Genomic DNA, 17,839 nt, shown 5'->3' with positions numbered 1-17,839 from the left:
TCGGTGAGGTCTGTGAGGGTGCTAATGGAGTCAAGTATGGCTGACCAGAAGGGGTGAAGGGTTGGGCAGTCCCAGAACATGTGGTGGAAGTGTTCGTCCCGGGAGGTACATCTGGGGCATAAGAACTGAGTGTCAGGATAGAAACGCTGGAGGCGCGCCGGGGTCTGGTAAGCCCTATGTAAAATGTAGTATTGTATGTTTTTGAACCGCGCGTTTCTCTACACCTTCTTTGGGAATTCCAGCGCTCTGTCCCACTCCCGGTCATGTAATTGGCTCCCAATCTCGTCCTCCCACACCGTCCTAAGACTGAGTAGCGGCTTGTGTGTAAGTTCCCGGATGGACTTGTACAACCAAGTGACTAGGTGTCTTCGGCTCCCCATGTAGAGGATAGTGTGTATTACGGGGTGTGTCGCGGGCTCACTGACCGTTAGATCACCATGTGGGCGATAGCCGTCGATGAGTTGGGGATGTGCCAGGAACTGCCCTGGGGGGAGGCCAAGGTCCTCCATAACTTGTGCGAACGGGCGAAGCTGGCCCTCCTCAAATAGTGCCTCCGCCTCCGTGACCTCCAAGTCCGTCCATGTGCCTACCATGGCACTCGTAAAGTAGGAGACGCCCCGTGGCCACCCCGCTAGTGGCAGCCGTGGGGGGTAGCAAGTGGTCCTCGTTGCCATGCGGTGAATTCGCAACATACATTGGCGGGCCACGGACACCTGCAAGGGGTAGGTCCGGCAGGGTTTCATGCCAGGGAGCAGCAGCCAACAGAGTTCCGGGATGGGGCCGTGCGCTGTATGAGTCTCCCCAGAATGTCTTCCCGCCGTCCAATACGAGATCCACTGAAGTTGCGCTTCTAGGAAGTACGATTCGAAGTCTGGGGCACCCAGGCCCCCCTGTGTGGTGGATAGTCGAAGTTTGGTGAGGGCTATTCTTTGCCAACCATTTCCCCATATAAGGGTACGGAGCAGCGAGTCCAGTTCGAGGAAAAAACGTCTGAGAGGCACGACCGGGAGGTTGGTGAAATAATACAGTAAGCGAGGGACAATGATCATTTTTGCCAGGGCTACTCGCCCGATGGGAGCTAGTGGGAGGTGTTTTCAGAAGCCCACCGAGGCGCGGATGCCAGCGAGAACCTTGCCATGATTGCCCTCAAAGATGTCGGCGGGTGAACGATACAGGTAAACAACCTAACAACTGATAATCAGGTGGAATAAAATTAACACATGAAAGTACGCCTTAATTTCATTGCCCTTGATTCATACTGTGGGCCATAGTTGAGGGATAGGTCTTGGCATAGTCCTTGCAACATACAATAGATTTGCGTGCGGCAGAGGCCAGAACTCAAAAGTCAGGATACCAGATACAAGTAGTTGGTAACTCAGGGCAGGGGAAAACACCTGTTGTCCGTGGAGAGGAAATTCCCATCTCAAAAATCTACATTAAAAATTAAATAATAGTATTCTTTTTTAAATATCTGTTTGGTGCCAGTCCATATGACTTTAATTTCTGCTTTGGGATTCTATGTTACAAGTCCATAGGGTACATGTATCCTTTGTGAGCATAATAAAATGTTGGAATTTCTACAAATCTTCACTCCTACGTCCAAGTACTCTCAGGCTACCATTCTACACTCTGCTCTGTCTGAAGAACAGGTCAACATTTTCAAAATTCTGCAATTCTGCATTGATATGGCTTGTAAATTATTTTTGGGGAAATTTACATGTATTATGTATTAACTATTTAATTTTTATACTATAGGTGATTGAAATTACGGACGAAGAAAGCAAGATTTAACCCCAGGCAACTGAATGTTAGAGCCATAAGAAGGATTATTTTGAAAAACTGAAGGACATCCAGCATTCTAAGTTTAAACAATTTCCAAAATCTAGGTGTGACAAGGAAGTGGGAGCTGAGGAAAGTACTATACCTGTAAGTGAAGTCTCTAATTTTGCATTTCATTAACCCAGAGTAAAGTCATATCTGTCCACACAGCATCAGAAATAATGCCAGAAAGACCAATCACAACATCCTCATCTGAAATATTATCAGAAAGACAAATTGCCTCAGCATGACAGAATAACGTTCATCTAAAGCACGCATGATCTAAAGCATCATGTAATTCCAGAGAGGAAGCACACACTGCATAAAAGAAAGATATAACAAAAGGTTTCTTCTGCAGACCATCAAAGAAAAGACACTGAAAGAAGACTCCAAAGCTGACACGCTGCCAACCAAAAGATTGGAAAATCACCTTTGTTCAACAACCATTTTTAACCAGTTACACAAGTTTGAGACTATCTGCCTCGGGATATAACACCAAGACCCACTCTGCTCACTCTGGCGAAAACCTTAAAAATCCACCACTTTATTGTTTTCATGACAATCTCAGATTGTTTCCTTTTTAATGTGTACTGTTCTGAAATTCTATGTAAATCACCCAAACATTCTGTTGTGCAGGAGTGATATGTAAAAACTGATTAAATGAGCACCGTTGCGGTATAGCTAATGTAAATAAATCCTCATCTTCAGAACTACACCTTACACCAAACATAGAAAGGGTAAAATTAACTGATGTTCTGCGACTGGTGAGCCACAATAGTACTGTGCATGTTCTAATGTTCTCAGTTACTGCCATTATGTCAGTGCAAAAAGGTACGTCTCAGTTTAATCATTAAATATCAGACTAACACCTTATCCCTGCATTGCTAAGAACCTATACAAATAGATTTGAGAAAAACTTCAGTCACAAAATAAGTTGCTGCCGGAGAGGCTGTAACCAAAAGACTATTATCTGCTAGAAACATTTCGACAGGTGTTACAGGGCTGCATCCAGACATATTTTGCTCAATTCAAGTGTTAAGAAGATTACACACAATTTCTTTTAGAGATAAATACTGCACATTATCTAAACAAGCCCGACTCTAAAATCGAGTTCACTCGTACCGTGGCATATAAGCAAGAGAAAACTAAATGTAACTCTAGGAATACACCTTATAAAAACACGTGCTGTGAGAACAAATTCAGTGTTCAAACCCTCCTCAATCAAAGCAAAATAACCCAAGTTGGGGAAATAAGTTACCTGTGCCAAAAAAGATTCAGCCATCAATCTCATCTCACTGAATTTGAGAGAATGCACACTGGGAAAAACCTCTCTCAGTGCTCTGAATGCCAAAAAAGTTTCAGCAGTAAATATTATCTCACTGAGCATATAAGAATCCACACTGGGGAAAAACCTTATCAGTGCTCTGAATGCCAAAAATGTTTCACCCATAAATATAGTCTCACTGCACATGTGAGAATCCACACTGGGGAAAAGCATCAGTGCTCTGAATGCCCAAAAAGTTTCAGCTGTAAATCTCATCTCACTGAACATATGAGAATCCACACTGGGGAAAAACCTTATCAGTGCTCTGAATGCCAGGAAAGGTTTAGTATCAAAGCGCTTCTTTATCGACATGCATTAACCCACTGTGTGGAAAAACCTTACCAGTGCTCTGAATGCCAAAAAAGTTTCAGCTGTAAATCTAGTCTCACTGAACATATGAGAATCCACACTGGGAAACACCTCTCTCAGTGCTCAGTGTGCCCAAAAAGTTTCAGCAGTAAATCTTATCTCACTGAGCATATGAGAATCCACACTGGGAAAAACCTCTCTCGGTGCTCAGTGTGCCCAAAAAGTTTCAGCAGTAAATCTTATCTCACTGAGCATATGAGAATCCACACTGGGGAAAAACCTTATCAGTGCTCTGAATGCCAGAAAAGGTTTAGTATCAAACGGAGTCTATATCGACATGCATTAACCCACTCTGTGGAAAACCCTTATCAGTGCTCTGAATGCCCAAAACATTTCAAACTTAAATCACTTCTAACTGCACATTTGAGATTCCACACTGGGGAAAAACCTTATAAGTGCTCTGAATGCCAGAAATGTTTCATTGACAGAAACAGGCTCACGGTGCATATAAAAACCCACACTGGGGAAAAACCTTATCAGTGCTCTGAATGCCCGAAATTTTTCTGTCACAAAGGAAGACTCACTAAACATACTAGGACCCACACTGGGGAAAAACCTTATCAGTGCATTGAATGTGACAAATGCTTCAGTGATAAAAACCGTCTCACTCATCATATAAGAACCCACACTGGGGAAAAACCTTATCAGTGCTCTGAATGCCACAAATGTTTCTATGACAAAAGAAGACTCACTAAACACACTTGGACCCACACTGGGAAAAATCCTTATCAGTGCACTGAATGCAAGAAATGTTTCAGTGAAATACGCAGTCTCACTGAGCATATAAGAACCCACACTGGAGAAAAACCTTATCAGTGCTCTGAATGCCACAAGTGTTTCAGCCGTAAATCTGGTCTCACTGCACATGTGAGAATCCACACTGGGGGAGAAACACCAGTGCTCTTTATTTTTTGACCATTTCCGTCTGTATTTATCCATATTTATTTTTTGGGCATTTTTTCTGTATTTATCCACATTTATTTTTGCCACACGCAAAAAACGCCACTACAGCTAGTATTTTTCCGTATTTATTTAAATTGACAATGCACGCCAGTGTCTGGTTGTTATTGGGCAACACAATACATTCATCTGAAAACGTTGCCATTGTAGTACAAGCACATGTGCATTTCAAGAGACTTTGCAGACATTGAGGCTCTTTCTGGTTTGTAACGTACCGGTTGCTACCTCATCTTGTATCTTGGTTACTGGTGTTACTTGCACAATTGTCACTTTTTCCTCATGTAACGTAACATTTGCTCTTGTAATGTTACTGTTCCTATTGCGAAGCGCTCTGACACCCTCTGGTAAAGTCTGCGCTATATAAAAACGCATAAATAAATAAATGCCTTGACAGGGGCCTAAACGCAACGAGAGAACTGCATCTCCTAAAATGGGAATTGCAGCCTGCAGTTCTGTTTCTCGAGAGGCCTAAGCCTAAGGTAGTACTTCCTCTCCCTGAGCCCACGCTGCCAGTCAACCGCCTGCATTGAATGGCTTACCAGTGGTAAATCGCCTAGATGCAGCTCAGTGCAGCCTGAACATGAATCATTCCCAGACAGCAGAGGACAAGGGGTTCTGAAAATGCTTCCCTTTATTCAAGTGCAGAGAAACCGACTGCTTCATCAATCAGGATTGTGTCTTTTTCAAGTCACGGCAAAGAACTACTAGTTGGAATTATGTGATTACATGGCTGCTTCACTTTCTGCATAGTTATGAATTTTGCCACATTATCCAAATAATCCATCATCGATACATGATCTGTTGATTCTAACAACATTTTTGTTTAAAGCACATTTCCCAGGCAATGGATGCGGATGAAGCATAAGGTCACAAAGGGGGATCAGCTCCAGCTTCTGGTGATTAATGGAGCAATGAGGCATTAATTGAAGAAACTTGAAAAAAAGAAAGCTAAAGTGTGTCATTTGCTCGATATCGCTTCTGTGTAGGCTTGGTTTCTAAGCGCTGTTAATATATCTCACAAATCCTACCCATATCACGTTGATAGTTAAGTTGTGCCGTTTTAGGTTGTTTACAAAGGAACGTTTACTTTGTTTTTGCATCACAGTAACTAAGATGACTCTGTAAGGGGATGCGAACAGCTGGTGCTACGTGGGTGGGGGCGGGAGTGCCGGAGCCAGAGGCTGCAGAGGGCAGAGAGAGGCAGGAGCGGCTTTTAAGGGCACATACACGTACCTCCAAAGTGCAAATAGAAGGAGCTGGCGCAGGCTAACGGCAGAGGAGCTGGTGGTATTAGCACGGCCGCACGGTGATGCTTGTAAACAACCGGGATTGGCTCAGGGTCACTTGAAGACCCTGAGCCAATAGGTCAACAGTACGTCACTGAAAGGAATCCACGTCACTGGAAGGAATCCCCAGAATCTGTGCAGGGCACGGCAACTCTGAACAAAGGCTGCAGCGCGGCAAAATGTACTTTTCTACTCGTATTTTTCCGCTTCTACATACAAATACAGACAAAGGAAAAAAATATTTCCGTCTGTATTTATATGTGTAAATACGGAAAACCGGGAGCCCTATACATAATATACAACAGCAGGAAAACATAACAAACCAGTTACTTGCCTTCGGTAACGCTCTTTCTGGTGGATTCTCCTTTACCTGGAGATTCCTTACCTTGTGAATATTCCCCACACGCCAGAGTGGATCCTCAAACTTTAAAGCAGTCCTGCTGCACGCAGTAGGAGACATCATGCAGCTCAGTGTCGCCGTCATTCTGCTCCAGAAGTGACAAGCGTAGACGTATAAAAGCACTTCCCATGTGCACTGTGAACAACTACAGAGATCTGAGTTCATTATCTCACAGGCCTGTATCACATATGCAGGCCCTGGGCAGATATTAATTCACCATTTTTATGAAGATTAGAATTCAGATGAGGCCTTTTCATTTCCAAAAATTCTAATTGTGTTCACAGCATCAAGTGTATATATAAAACGTTACATGATGACTGCGCAGTGCTTAAGATGAAAGTGAATTGATGATAAAACAGTCCGATCCACATTTTGCACACAGAAACAGCGGTGCAAATGCTTTTGCACAATACAAGTTATGCAAAGGCGATTCATAGAAGATATAATTTATATGAAATAGTCCCTGTATAGTCAATGTTTCAACCGTTCCATTTAATTACGATGGTCTCATCAGGATGGTAGATCGCCTCTTCTCCAATATGCTTCTCAACCATATTCAATACAACCGAGTAAGGATTCTTCTGTATCTCTGGGCAGCGTACCAGGGAGGAAGTCAAATTCAACTAAGCAGTTCCAGCGCCCGTTCGTCAGACCAAACAACTGCAGCCAGTGAATCCTCGGCTCGCTGTCAAACAAGTTCAAGTGTGACTCTTCCTGATGAGACCATCGTCATTGACTGTCTTGTCTATGAGAAGTTGCACCAGCCATCCTGTGATGGTGGGCAGGAAGACATTCACCGCTAAGTGAAATGCTCGCAACTCCAACAGCTTGTTGTGGAGTTAGGTCTCTGCCGGTGACGAGGGTTCCCTAGTCTCTGTCTCCCATATGGCCTTCCCATCCCAGAAGTGATACATCCGTCGCCACTGTTAAGTCTGGATGGAATAGGGAGAGGGGTCTGCCACTGGCATAATCTAATTCACTGGAGAAAATGTTGGATTCTGCCTACAATAGAGTGAGTCAGTGTCTGGAGGGACACAAAGAGGTTTTGCAGCTGCACCAGTTGTAGCAGCAGGTTCCTCAGTGGCATGATGTCCCAGTTTTTGCCTTTATGTGCCATGACTTTGAAAGAACTGGGAGACCTGTTGGGTTTGCAGCAGGATCTGGCGCTGGCAGTATTGAAAAACCCTACTGTAGCCAAAAGGGGACGAGATTTGTGATGAAATTGCGTGGCGGAGGCAGACAGACCAAAGGAATCTGCCTGGGGCTTAGTCCACTTTCTTGCTTAAAAGGCGAGAGCCATCGAATAGCTTGTTCATTAACCATGCTCGGGAATCTTTAGAGAACCATATAGACCCAATCATGGCAATGCACTGTAGTTCTACACTCATGCCAATCGCCTGACCCAATCAATTGGCTGTGTCCAAGTCACAACAGAGTACAAACTTTGCTGCAACACATCTATCCTGAATAGCTTGTGTTCGCCGGCAGAGTTTGGGCCACTGTTTCTCACAGGGCATGATTATATTTGGGAGCATTGTCATTGAGACCCTCCAGGATTTAGCGATGTGCAAAAAAAATCGCCAGTTTTGTAACAAGTCAACATTTTTTATAAAAATGCCAGTGAATGCTACCTCGTCCTTGCATTGTCCCAGCCCTCGCCAATGGGCCAATAAAAGGAGGAGTCTCAGCAGCAGGCAAGTGATGTGTACTTTGTTTATTTACTCCACACCGGCCTGCCTGCTGTTTTGCATTCATCTGAAGGGTTTCGGACTCCACCACCAGAGAGTAGGACCTTCCTGGCTACAGTTTGGACTCTTCTGCAGCCAGAGGAGAGAACAGACTGTACGTCGTAGAACGGGGCAAAAAGAATATCAGGTATGTTATACTGGCATGCTGAAGCAGTATGCATCTGTCGCCCCCACTCCTACAGCTTGCTCGTTCTTCCTTATCTTCGCCAAGGACTGTGGGCGCCCTAGGCAAGGAAATCGAAGGGGGCATGGGCAAACCATCATGATGGTCCCTGAAGGGGGCAGTATATTAATGCAGGGGTCCAGTTCCCATGGGGGATGTGGTGGGACCGGGGACAAGGCAAGATTTAAATGCAGTGAAACGCCGGGCCCAGTGGGCCAATATTTTTCTAAAGAGGCCCACCAAACGCACCACTGCCCCGTCCACTGCTTGAAAAAAAACCTGGTTGAGCCTTCTGGCCTTTCTTTGGTGGCTCCCACTCACCCCTTCTCATCCACCTTTATCTCACTAGTGTTTTGGTGCTGGAGGTCCAGTGTTTTCAGGATACAATTGTGAGTGTAGAGGCTAGTGTTTGGCAATAGGGACAATGGTAGGGTAGGGGTCACTTTAGGTGGGGGTGGCAGGATAGAGGGTAGTGATATGGCAGAAGCAGACAGTGTAGCCATATAGTGTATTGCGGGTAGGTTGCAGTGTGGGGGAGTAGCTTTAAGGCAAGCAGAAAGGGCCAGTGTTTTGTGGGAATGGATGATGGCAGTGTTTTGGGGAAAGGGGCTATGGTGGTGGGTGGGGTTGGTGGCAGTGCTGTGGGGTAGGGTGGCATGGAATAGGGCTAGGCTATTCTAACTCCTTTTTGTTCTTGTGTGCAGTCTTGGAGGGTAGATTCTGCTGGTTCTAGAGCTCTTGAGCTGTCTGGTAACTACAATATACTCTTGCTGCTTCAAGGCTCCGGTCGGTCTGGGGTTCAGTACACTTCTGGGAAACTCAGAACCTTGTGGGCTGGATCCATATTTTTGAACTCCCACTTGAAAAGGTTGGAGGTAATGGGCTTCTCGCCTGACTGCTTTTGTCGTCGTGGCTGTGGAGCCCTTGCTACCTTCATGCATATTCTGTGGGAGTGCCCTGTCATTGCCCCTTACTGGGAGAGAATACATCGTGTAATGAGTGAAGTGACTGGAGTTGAGTTGGCGGCAGAGGCGCGGAGGTGCCTCCTCAACATTTGGGAGCCGAATGATTATAACACGGCGCAGACTCGCTGGGCTACACTAGGCAACATGATCGCTAAGTGAGATATAGCGCAGAAATGGGGTTCCACCACGGCCCCCCTGGTGGTGCAATGGAAAGCCAATATGGATTGGTGTATGCTACGGGAAAAGACGGTGTACGCTGCCAGGGGGAGGCCTCAAACGTGGAACAAGGTGTGGGGGGCCTGGAATGCCTACAGGGGCGATTTGTGCTTACCACCGGAGCCTATTCCCCGCGAGGAACACCTGTCACCGTGACCATTGACACCAGCTGTTTCATACTTACTGTAATTCTCCTGCTTTCCTTCCCCCCCCCCTACATCCTACTATCCGTTCTTTTCTGGACTTCTACCCGACCTCCGATGCCGCCGAATGACTCATACACATCTCTTTTACTCCATTGCCTTTCTAATGCGCCCTTTGGCGTTTCTTTCTTGGTTTGGTTATCTTTATAAAATAATAAAAACAACCTGCAATGTCCTGCTGTAATTTGTTTTGCACTTTCGTCCTCCTGACACTATGCTGCCTTGCCTCCGGGATTTTAGGCTGAATAGCTGTGTGCTTTTATATAATAAAGGTTTTAAAAATTTAAAAAAAAAAAAAGAAAAGGTTGGAGGTAACATGTGTGCCCATCTCCCTTTCACAATTTGCATCATGCCTATCCTATCTATCCTAGACAATCGTTGCAAGTGTGAAAACTGTCACCCTTTTACAGGACTGGCCCAACGGAAACTCTTTGTTTTGTAGCACATTTCTGTTTTTTTTGCATTTCTCAAATTATTTGATTTTGGGGATATTAAGGGTTTAAAACAGGGATCTTCAACCTTTTCTGTAGTGAGAGCTACTTCTGATCAGTGAAAGTCTTGAGCTACTCAAGGCTAATCATCTCGCACAATGTTACCAGTCAGTTTGTCAAGTAGGGCCTTTTAGATTGAAGTCTAACCATATGTCTGTGCCTTTCACGTCATGGTACTCCTATGATCTCAAGAAATGTAAAAGAAAATGTAGGCAATTTTGGAGGAAGAGTTACAGCCTATTGTTCAAACAGTTAAATCGCTTTCATCCTTTGGTTATAAAAATTTTGCAACTCCCAGCCGAAAAGCTGTGATGAACTAACCAAATTCTTTTTTCCACAGTAAATAAAATATTCCTGGATGGATTTTAAGATACACCAGGTAATCTTCAGGGACAGATACAGTGGAGTAACGTACGGTGAATAAACTAACTTACCATTTCCTGGTAATGAATACATTCACCCCACTTTCAGAAGAGAAAGTCTCTAATCTTATCAGCACTATGAAATGTGGAGCACCTGCAGATTCTTGCCCTCCATCCGGTTTCAGCTACCATTTCTACTCATCTCACTTTGTTATTACAGTGGTGCTCAAGTCCGTCTTTTTTCCAGATGCTTGGAAAAAGGCATCTATTTTGCCACTTCTAAAGACTCCTTCCCTCGATCCCTCAGATGTAAAGAACTACAGATCCAAATTGGTCTTTCCTCTACCTGATGAAATTTTAGAAAAGGCCATGAATCATGAGATCACCGCCTTCTTTGAAAATACGGACTGTCTGGATCCTGTTCAACATGGGTTTAGACCCTACTACTGTACAGAGTCAACCTTAGCGGCAGTAACTGAAGAGAACAGATCCATTGTGGATAGAGGAGATTAATGTGGCCTTGATCCTATTGGACCTTTCAGCCACATTTGATGCGGTTACCATTTCTATTTGGTAAGCCGTTTAGAAAGTATAAGCATCAACGGTACTGCTCTCAAACTGACCAGGTTGTTTTTGTCAAACAGAGAGCAATTGGTACCTTTAGAAGATTTTACCTCTGCCCCATTTTCACTTCCTTGTGGGGTCTCGGGGATCTTCAATACGTCTGACTTTGCCTAATGCCTACAGCACTCCATTAATTGGACTAGCTCGATCCTGTTGCTTCTCTACATTCTTTTATACCCAAATAGTGGTATCGGTTACTGCAGAACCGGAAAAAGTGGCAAAAGATTTTAGAACGAGTAGGACTAGCATCGCTAATTGGATGCAGGAGAATTTCTTAAAATTGGATGCAGAAAAAACAGAGTTAATGTTATTTGTTAAGGATTCCTCCTTCTGGAACACCTTTTGGTGGCCACACAGTCTCGAGCCCCTTCCACTCCCAGTCCAGAAGGCTAGAAATTTGGGTAGTCGTCTTTGACTCAAAACTCACTTTTATTGATCACTCCAATAAGGTAACCTCTTCCTGTTTCCTTTTGTTAAAACATTCAAAGAAAATCGTGGCCTTCCTTCCCATGGAGCTTAGGGAAAGTGTTATCCTGGCTCTTGTCGTATCTAAAATGGATTATTGTATAGATCTTTATATGGGCTCCCAGTTCTCTTCTCAATAAGTTGCACAAGGTCCAAAATGTGGCAGCAAGAGTACTGAAGAACCTCCCCAAATTCTGCTCAGCCTTTGAAGCCATTTATGACCTCCATCGGCTGCCTATTAGGGAAAGAATTAAATTAAGAGCCTTATTCTGTGCCCATAAGGCACTGCATTAGGTTGGCCCTCGCTTCCTACAAGATGCTCAAATGATATGCCCCTTCTCGTACTCTATGGTCCATCAATACTAGGTATGTGTACACAGAATAGAAAGTGTCCATTGGGGAGGAAGACGTTTCTCCTACTCCACCTCCAAATGGTGGAACTCTATCCAGTCATTTGAGTTCAGCCTAAACTATTGGGGTTCAGGAAGGAACTTAAGCCTTTTCTTTTCAGACCATAGTTTAATGTTCGCATCTAACTGCTAGGCAAATGTTTAGGTATTTTATATCCCGTACTGACAGGTTTCAAATGACACTAGTGCCAAGATGTCTTTTTGGTAATCGTGCGCTTGATAAAAAAATTAACATTTACATTTTCAGACTCTGCTAGCTGCAGCCTGATGATAATAATATAAAATAAACACAGCCTTCCCTTTACTTTAAAAGTAAAATATGACTTTCTTCTTCTTTAAAAATTAACTCACAGCTGTGAGATAATCCAGTGGTGTCTGGGAGCTACTGGTAGCTCGCGATCGACTGGTTGGAGACACCTGCTTTACATTTTATCAAATGCGGCCAAAAGCAATTCCAAATATTGAATTTTTTGTTATTTTGGGGGGAGGGACCTGTTGTGATTTTGAGCCCATACATTCATGTTTCATACTTTTTACATCTTGAGTTCTTATGTGTCCACTCTATTCCTGTTTACACTATATTCCTTTTTTTGGTGTTTTTAAAAACCTTTTCTAAGAACGTGAATTGACGAGGTTTCATTTTTTTTCTCTCAGTTGATATGTTTTCACCCTCCTTTGTGGATTTTTTGCAAACTGATTAATTTTTTCCATTCTTTGGCACTACCAGTGTTGCATAGTGAATAGGTTTCAGTATTTACTTCCTTTCTTGCTGAGGGTGATATTGGTATGAATTCGGACTTTCCTTACGCACTTTTAATCAGACTTTTTCCTAATCACTGTGGGTTACCATAAGGCAGACTTTGTATTTGAAATTCATCTTCCCCTTGTCACCTGATCTTATTCTGTTTTGTTTTCCTGACTGCAATGGACTTCTATGCACCTATATTTAAACCTGGTTTGTACAAATGTGCTTCAAACATTTTTGGTTTCCCTTTCTTTGCAGGTGGTTGATCTTGCCCTTTTTTCATTTCTCTTTGTTCACGCAACCTCATTTGAAAGAATTTCCATTGTGATTTCATTTCTGTTGCTTTTTTTTTTGGTTGCATATACTTTAGAGCTGCCTTGGTTGCTTTTTTAAATAAGTTTTACCAGCAAACACAAGGAGATGATCGACAGAGCGCTGAAACTTTTCAGACACTCACCCCCAGTCACAGATCTAAGAGATTTGATGGTAGCGTTGTACTTGCAGGATGCTTACTTTCACATCCCTGTCATACCTGCCCACCGGCATTACCTTTTCGATGAGAATGACCCTGAGGCTGCTGGACCTCATGGCCTCCTGCATCCTGCTGGTGGATTATGCCAGATGGCATAAACGGGCTCTGCAGTGGGGCCTGAAGTTCCAGTGGGCGCAGCACCAGGGGAATCATTCCGATGATATTCACATTTCAGAGGGGACTGCAAGTCAGTTGCAGTAGTGGTTCACAAACCAAGATTGGGTCAACGGCAGATCCCTCTCCCTTCCCCAACCGGAGTTCACAATAGTGACGGATGCGTCACTCCTGGGATTGTGCAGCCATATGGGAAAGGCGGAGATCAGAGGCCTCTGGTCTCCGGCGAAGTCCAGGCACCACATCAACCTTCTGGAGCTCTGGGCGATTCGTCCTGCACTGAAGGCATTCCTTCCTTCTGTCAAAGGATGAGTGGTGCAGGTGTTCACGGACAACACCACCGCCATGTGGTACTGCAACAAACAGGGCAGAGTGGGGTTGTGGACCCTATGTCAAGAGGCCCTTCTCCTTTGGACATGGCTGGAACATCAGGGCATACCTCTGGTGGTTCAACACCTAGCAGGTTCCCTGAACGCCAGGGCGGACAAACTCCGCCGCCAGTGCATGATGGGTCACGAATGGCGTCTTCACTCGAAGGTGGTGCAAGGTCTCTTTCTGCAGTGGGGGAGAGCCTTGGTTAGATCTATTCTCCACCAAAGAGAACGCGTAATGTCAGCAGTTCTACGTGTTGGAGTTTCCAAGGCGGCTCTTGTTCAGCACCGCTTTTCGTCACGGCCTCCTGCATGCCTTTCTGCCTGTACCACTTCTGCCAAAATTGCTGAAGAAGATCAAACGCGACCAGTCCCAAATCATTCCTGTGGCTCCGGAATGGGCACGAAGAGTCTGGCATCCCGAGCTCTTAAGCATGGCCATCAATCCAATTGTTAACAGATTTCTGAAGTGCATTACTCATCTCTTTCCTCGTTCTTCTTTCGTAATGCCCCAGTGGGACTTGAATCTTGTCCTCATTTATCTTATGCGTGCTCCCTTTGAGCCCCTACATAATTGTCCTCTTCGCCTCCTTTGAAGAATACTTTTTTGCTTGCCATCACCTCTGCTGCAGTGTGAGTGAGCTTCAGGCTTATCTTCCAGACCTCCCTTTATTGCTGTCCATCTGGACAAAGTAGTCCTCTGTACTAAGCCTTCTTTTCTGCACAAAGTGATTACTTCTTTCCACATAGGTCAGACCATCACATTGCCCACCTTCTACCTCTTTCCACATAGGTCAGACCATCACATTGCCCACCTTCTTCCCGCCTCTGCACCCTTCCAAAGAGGAGGAGAGATTCCACTGGCTAGACCCAAAACGTGTGCTATCTTTCTACCTTGACTGCACTAAAGACTTCCGAGTGGACGATCAACTCTCTGCGGATTATGTGGGTACCGAGAAAGGTCGGGCAGTGCACAAAGGTACCATCTCTCGATGGGTCGTCCTATGCATTAGGATCTGTTATTCTTTGGCTGAAAATCAACCTCCAGTAGGACTGCGCACCCACTCTACCAGGGCGACGGCAGCCACTACTGCTTTGGGACGTGGAGATCTGCTGATTGACATCTGTCACACAGCCAAGTGGGTATCCCTGCACATGTTTATTTATTTTATTTTATTTATTTTATTTTATACAACTTGTTGAGCGCTCGAATACCCAGAGGTGTCTTGGCGCTGGACAGAAGATCGGATGAGTTAGGGTTCGAGTGCATTATAACTGGGTCTATTGGTTGAATAACCATGTTTTTAGTTGTTTCCTGAAGGAAATTAATGTAGGAATGCTCTTGAGATGGCAGGGAAGGGTGTTCCATAGTTTGGCCGTAGCTATTGCGAAGAATCTGTCTCCCCATGTAGCTTTCCTGGTTTTGGCTACCTCCAGAAGATTTGCATTGGCAGATCTCAGAGTGCGGAGTGGTCGGTAGGGACAGAGGGAGTGTTTTAGGAAAAACTGGCCTTTCTCGTGAATGCTTTTGAAGGCTATGCACAGAGCCTTGAATTTGATTCTTTGCCTCACAGGCAACCAGTGAAGTTTACGGATGCTATTAGAAATGGGTTTGAACTTAGGTGTTCCTGTAACAAGTCTGGCGGCCGCATTCTGAACCAGCTGAAGCTTGTTCAACACCTGTTCTTGGGCATTGAGCATGAGGGCGTTGCAATAGTCAACTCGGGGCATTAAAAGAGTTGAAATCAAGGTATTTATAGTGTTCGAGGGGAGGTAAGGTTGCAGTTTTTTTATCATTTTTAGCGTATAGAACGAAGCAGAAACTATGGAGTTGGCTTGGTGTATGTAGGAAAGTTTGTTGTCGAAAATCACGCCCAGGTTCCTAACCTTGGTGACTGGGATAGGTGGGGGTCCAAGGTCTTGGGGCCACCAGGTAGGGGACCAGCTAGGAGTGAGTTTGCCGAATACCATGACTTCGGTTTTGTCCGAATTGAGCTTTAGGCAGTTTATGTTCATCCAGTTGCTAATGGCAAGCATTCCCTTTTGGAAGTTGGTGGCAACTTCCAGTCCATTGTAATGTATTTGCATTTATATAATGCTTACTACCCCTGACGAACATTGAAGCGCATTTTCGGCGAGTAGCACGCTACTCCAGGATCCAAAATGATTAGTTGTTAATTAGTATAGGGAAATATAAAATGTATTTGAGAGCTGGACATGTTGGTCTCTTAGTTGGGAGAAATGTGAGAAACCTTTTGTCTTGTGACTGCACTGTATTGTTGACACAGGCGAAAGGGCATACAAGGCGCATTGATTGTATACCCCCCACCTGACAGACCCCAACCTCCTGCAGGGGAAACGTGCCACCTAACTTAACAGCGGCTAGACGCTTTACTATGTAAGCAGATTGGTGGTTTACAGCTGCGCCCACGTTGGGGCACCACATGTTTTTTCCAGCATAATCTGGTGTACCCCCTATGTGGGATGATAGCACCCACTGAAAACTGCACCATTGTGTAGTCTGGGACAGTGCACCTTCCATGTAATTCTGAACTGGGCCTTTAAATACGGTACTATTTTATGTGCCTATTTAATTCAGGTATACAAAGAATGTGGTACAACTTGTATACTAGGGTAGGACAAGGAAGATTGAATTTCTAAGGTGGCGGAGATGTTTTTGTCAAAGTGCTTTATGCCCTAAATACTCTCCCGTACCCTGAACATAATGAGATTACGTAGAATACACCTCTGCGTGCCTAATGCTGCCATTTGCATTTCTAGACCGGTGATTAATGTGGCTTTATCAAGTTCAAAGCCATTAGGCCTTCCCGACCTGTCTGATACTTGCATATGGAAAAGATGGGTCATTTGAACATAAAGATAGATAAACATATTCATAGGTCACGATTTATGTCTGCATCCAAAATAAAACTGAAAATTAGGAGAGGTGAGAAGTGAGAAGTTAAAGGCTGCCGCTAATCAAGCTGCATTTGTACATAGGCCTCCCTATATTATGAGATCTATTCCTGCTTCAGTCTTTAATTGTAATGAATACTTTAATACCCAGGCATGAAGTCATCGTCGAGCTGTTTAGATAATCCACCTGTCTCGCCACTTCTTCCCCACTGCATCCTTAACCAGTGGCCTAGCCAGTGTGCCCTGGGCCCCAAGGCAAGAAAGGAAATGTGACCTCTGCCGTTTATTTGGACTGTGGAAAACTGCAATAATCATTGTTCTGTGGGCCCCTCAGGCCTCTGTTTGAACTGTGACAAACAGCATTTATCAGGGTTCAGTGGGCCTTTAAGGCATCTGGGACCTGGTGCCACTGCACCTGCTGCACCAATGGAAAGTTAAGCCCCTGCCCTTAACAGCTTCTATTCTAGCCCCACTGGAGAACCGAAACAGCCAAGTACTGATCTGGCCATATATGCAGGCATGCAGCCGCCTCTCCCCACTGAAGGGATTTAAGTCGCATGAAAGCAGCATGCGGGAAACAACCATTTTCTGAGGCAAAGTCAACCAACACCTCGTCTGTTCCAACCTGAATCCATTTAAAACCAGGGACGAACAAAAGGTTCATCCGCATCCCTTGCTTATCAGAAGGGTAAAACAGATTCAGCTAACATTACAGTGTACCACATAAAAAATTGTGTTTCTGTGTACAAATTAAAATTAGCATGCATGTAGAAAGGGGAGCCTTTGGCCAAAATAGCCATTTCCCCTACCCATACTTTTAACACTTTGTTATACCAAAAAATGCTAATAACGTTGTCATCCGGAAAAAATCATTAGCGCCTACTCATAAGCAAATGCCACTTAGAATTGTCTTTCACTTCAAGCTTTCAAAAGTAAATTGATATAAAAGCAGTATTGAATTTTATGACTTCGTTTACTCTTACCAAAATTTAGAGCATCAATTTTATATGACACACCATAGAAAAAAGGAGTTGTTTATATATACTAAACCTCCAGAAACGTTTGATTAACCAGATATAAAGTCACGTCTAGCTTAGTTAGTTTATAGTCTTTTTTTTTAATAGAAATTATTTCACATTGTTACTGGATCTGCATGGCTAAACACTTATAAGGTCCCAAAGGCGAGACCTATTGGCTATGCCAATGCTTGATATTGGTTGAGTACATTGAGCAGCAGAACTTTTGATTAAGTCCTGAAGAATGCTGCAAACACCTCTTTGGAGGGTTAATAGGCTGAAACATGTTGACCCCTTATTGACTCTAACAGTGCATATATATTTCTCCCACAGTGCCCTGT

General features: G+C 44.3%; 1 protein-coding gene and 1 long non-coding RNA gene across 3 annotated transcripts in view; both read left to right on the top strand.

The window, feature by feature from the left end:
* The window catches only part of LOC147737680 (uncharacterized), an 88,279-nt gene extending 85,781 nt beyond the window's left edge, over positions 1-2,498 (top strand). Inside the window, exon 3 of the long non-coding RNA XR_015300630.1 lies at positions 1,756-2,498. This is a non-coding gene — a long non-coding RNA (uncharacterized LOC147737680). The remainder of the gene's footprint in view (positions 1-1,755) is intronic.
* A 629-nt stretch (positions 2,499-3,127) lies between these two features.
* On the top strand, positions 3,128-4,559 carry LOC147737679 (uncharacterized). Of its 2 annotated transcripts, XM_086940054.1 has the most exons (2): positions 3,128-3,423; positions 3,508-4,559. In XM_086940054.1, the coding sequence occupies exons 1-2, from the start codon at positions 3,128-3,130 to the stop codon at positions 4,424-4,426; spliced, it is 1,215 nt and encodes a 404-aa protein (XP_086796180.1). In that variant the 3' UTR covers positions 4,427-4,559. The 2 variants fall into 2 exon arrangements, with proteins under 2 accessions (XP_086796180.1, XP_086796128.1); XM_086940002.1 differs by having other exon boundaries at positions 3,128-4,559.
* The last annotated feature ends 13,280 nt before the right edge of the window (positions 4,560-17,839 follow it).

The sequence above is a fragment of the Lissotriton vulgaris genome, chromosome 1_1, assembly GCF_964263255.1.
Source record: "Lissotriton vulgaris chromosome 1_1, aLisVul1.2, whole genome shotgun sequence".
In the NCBI taxonomy this organism is placed as follows: domain Eukaryota; kingdom Metazoa; phylum Chordata; class Amphibia; order Caudata; family Salamandridae; genus Lissotriton; species Lissotriton vulgaris.
Note: the sequence above shows the minus strand (reverse complement) of the source record. Positions and strands in the feature narration are given on the sequence as shown.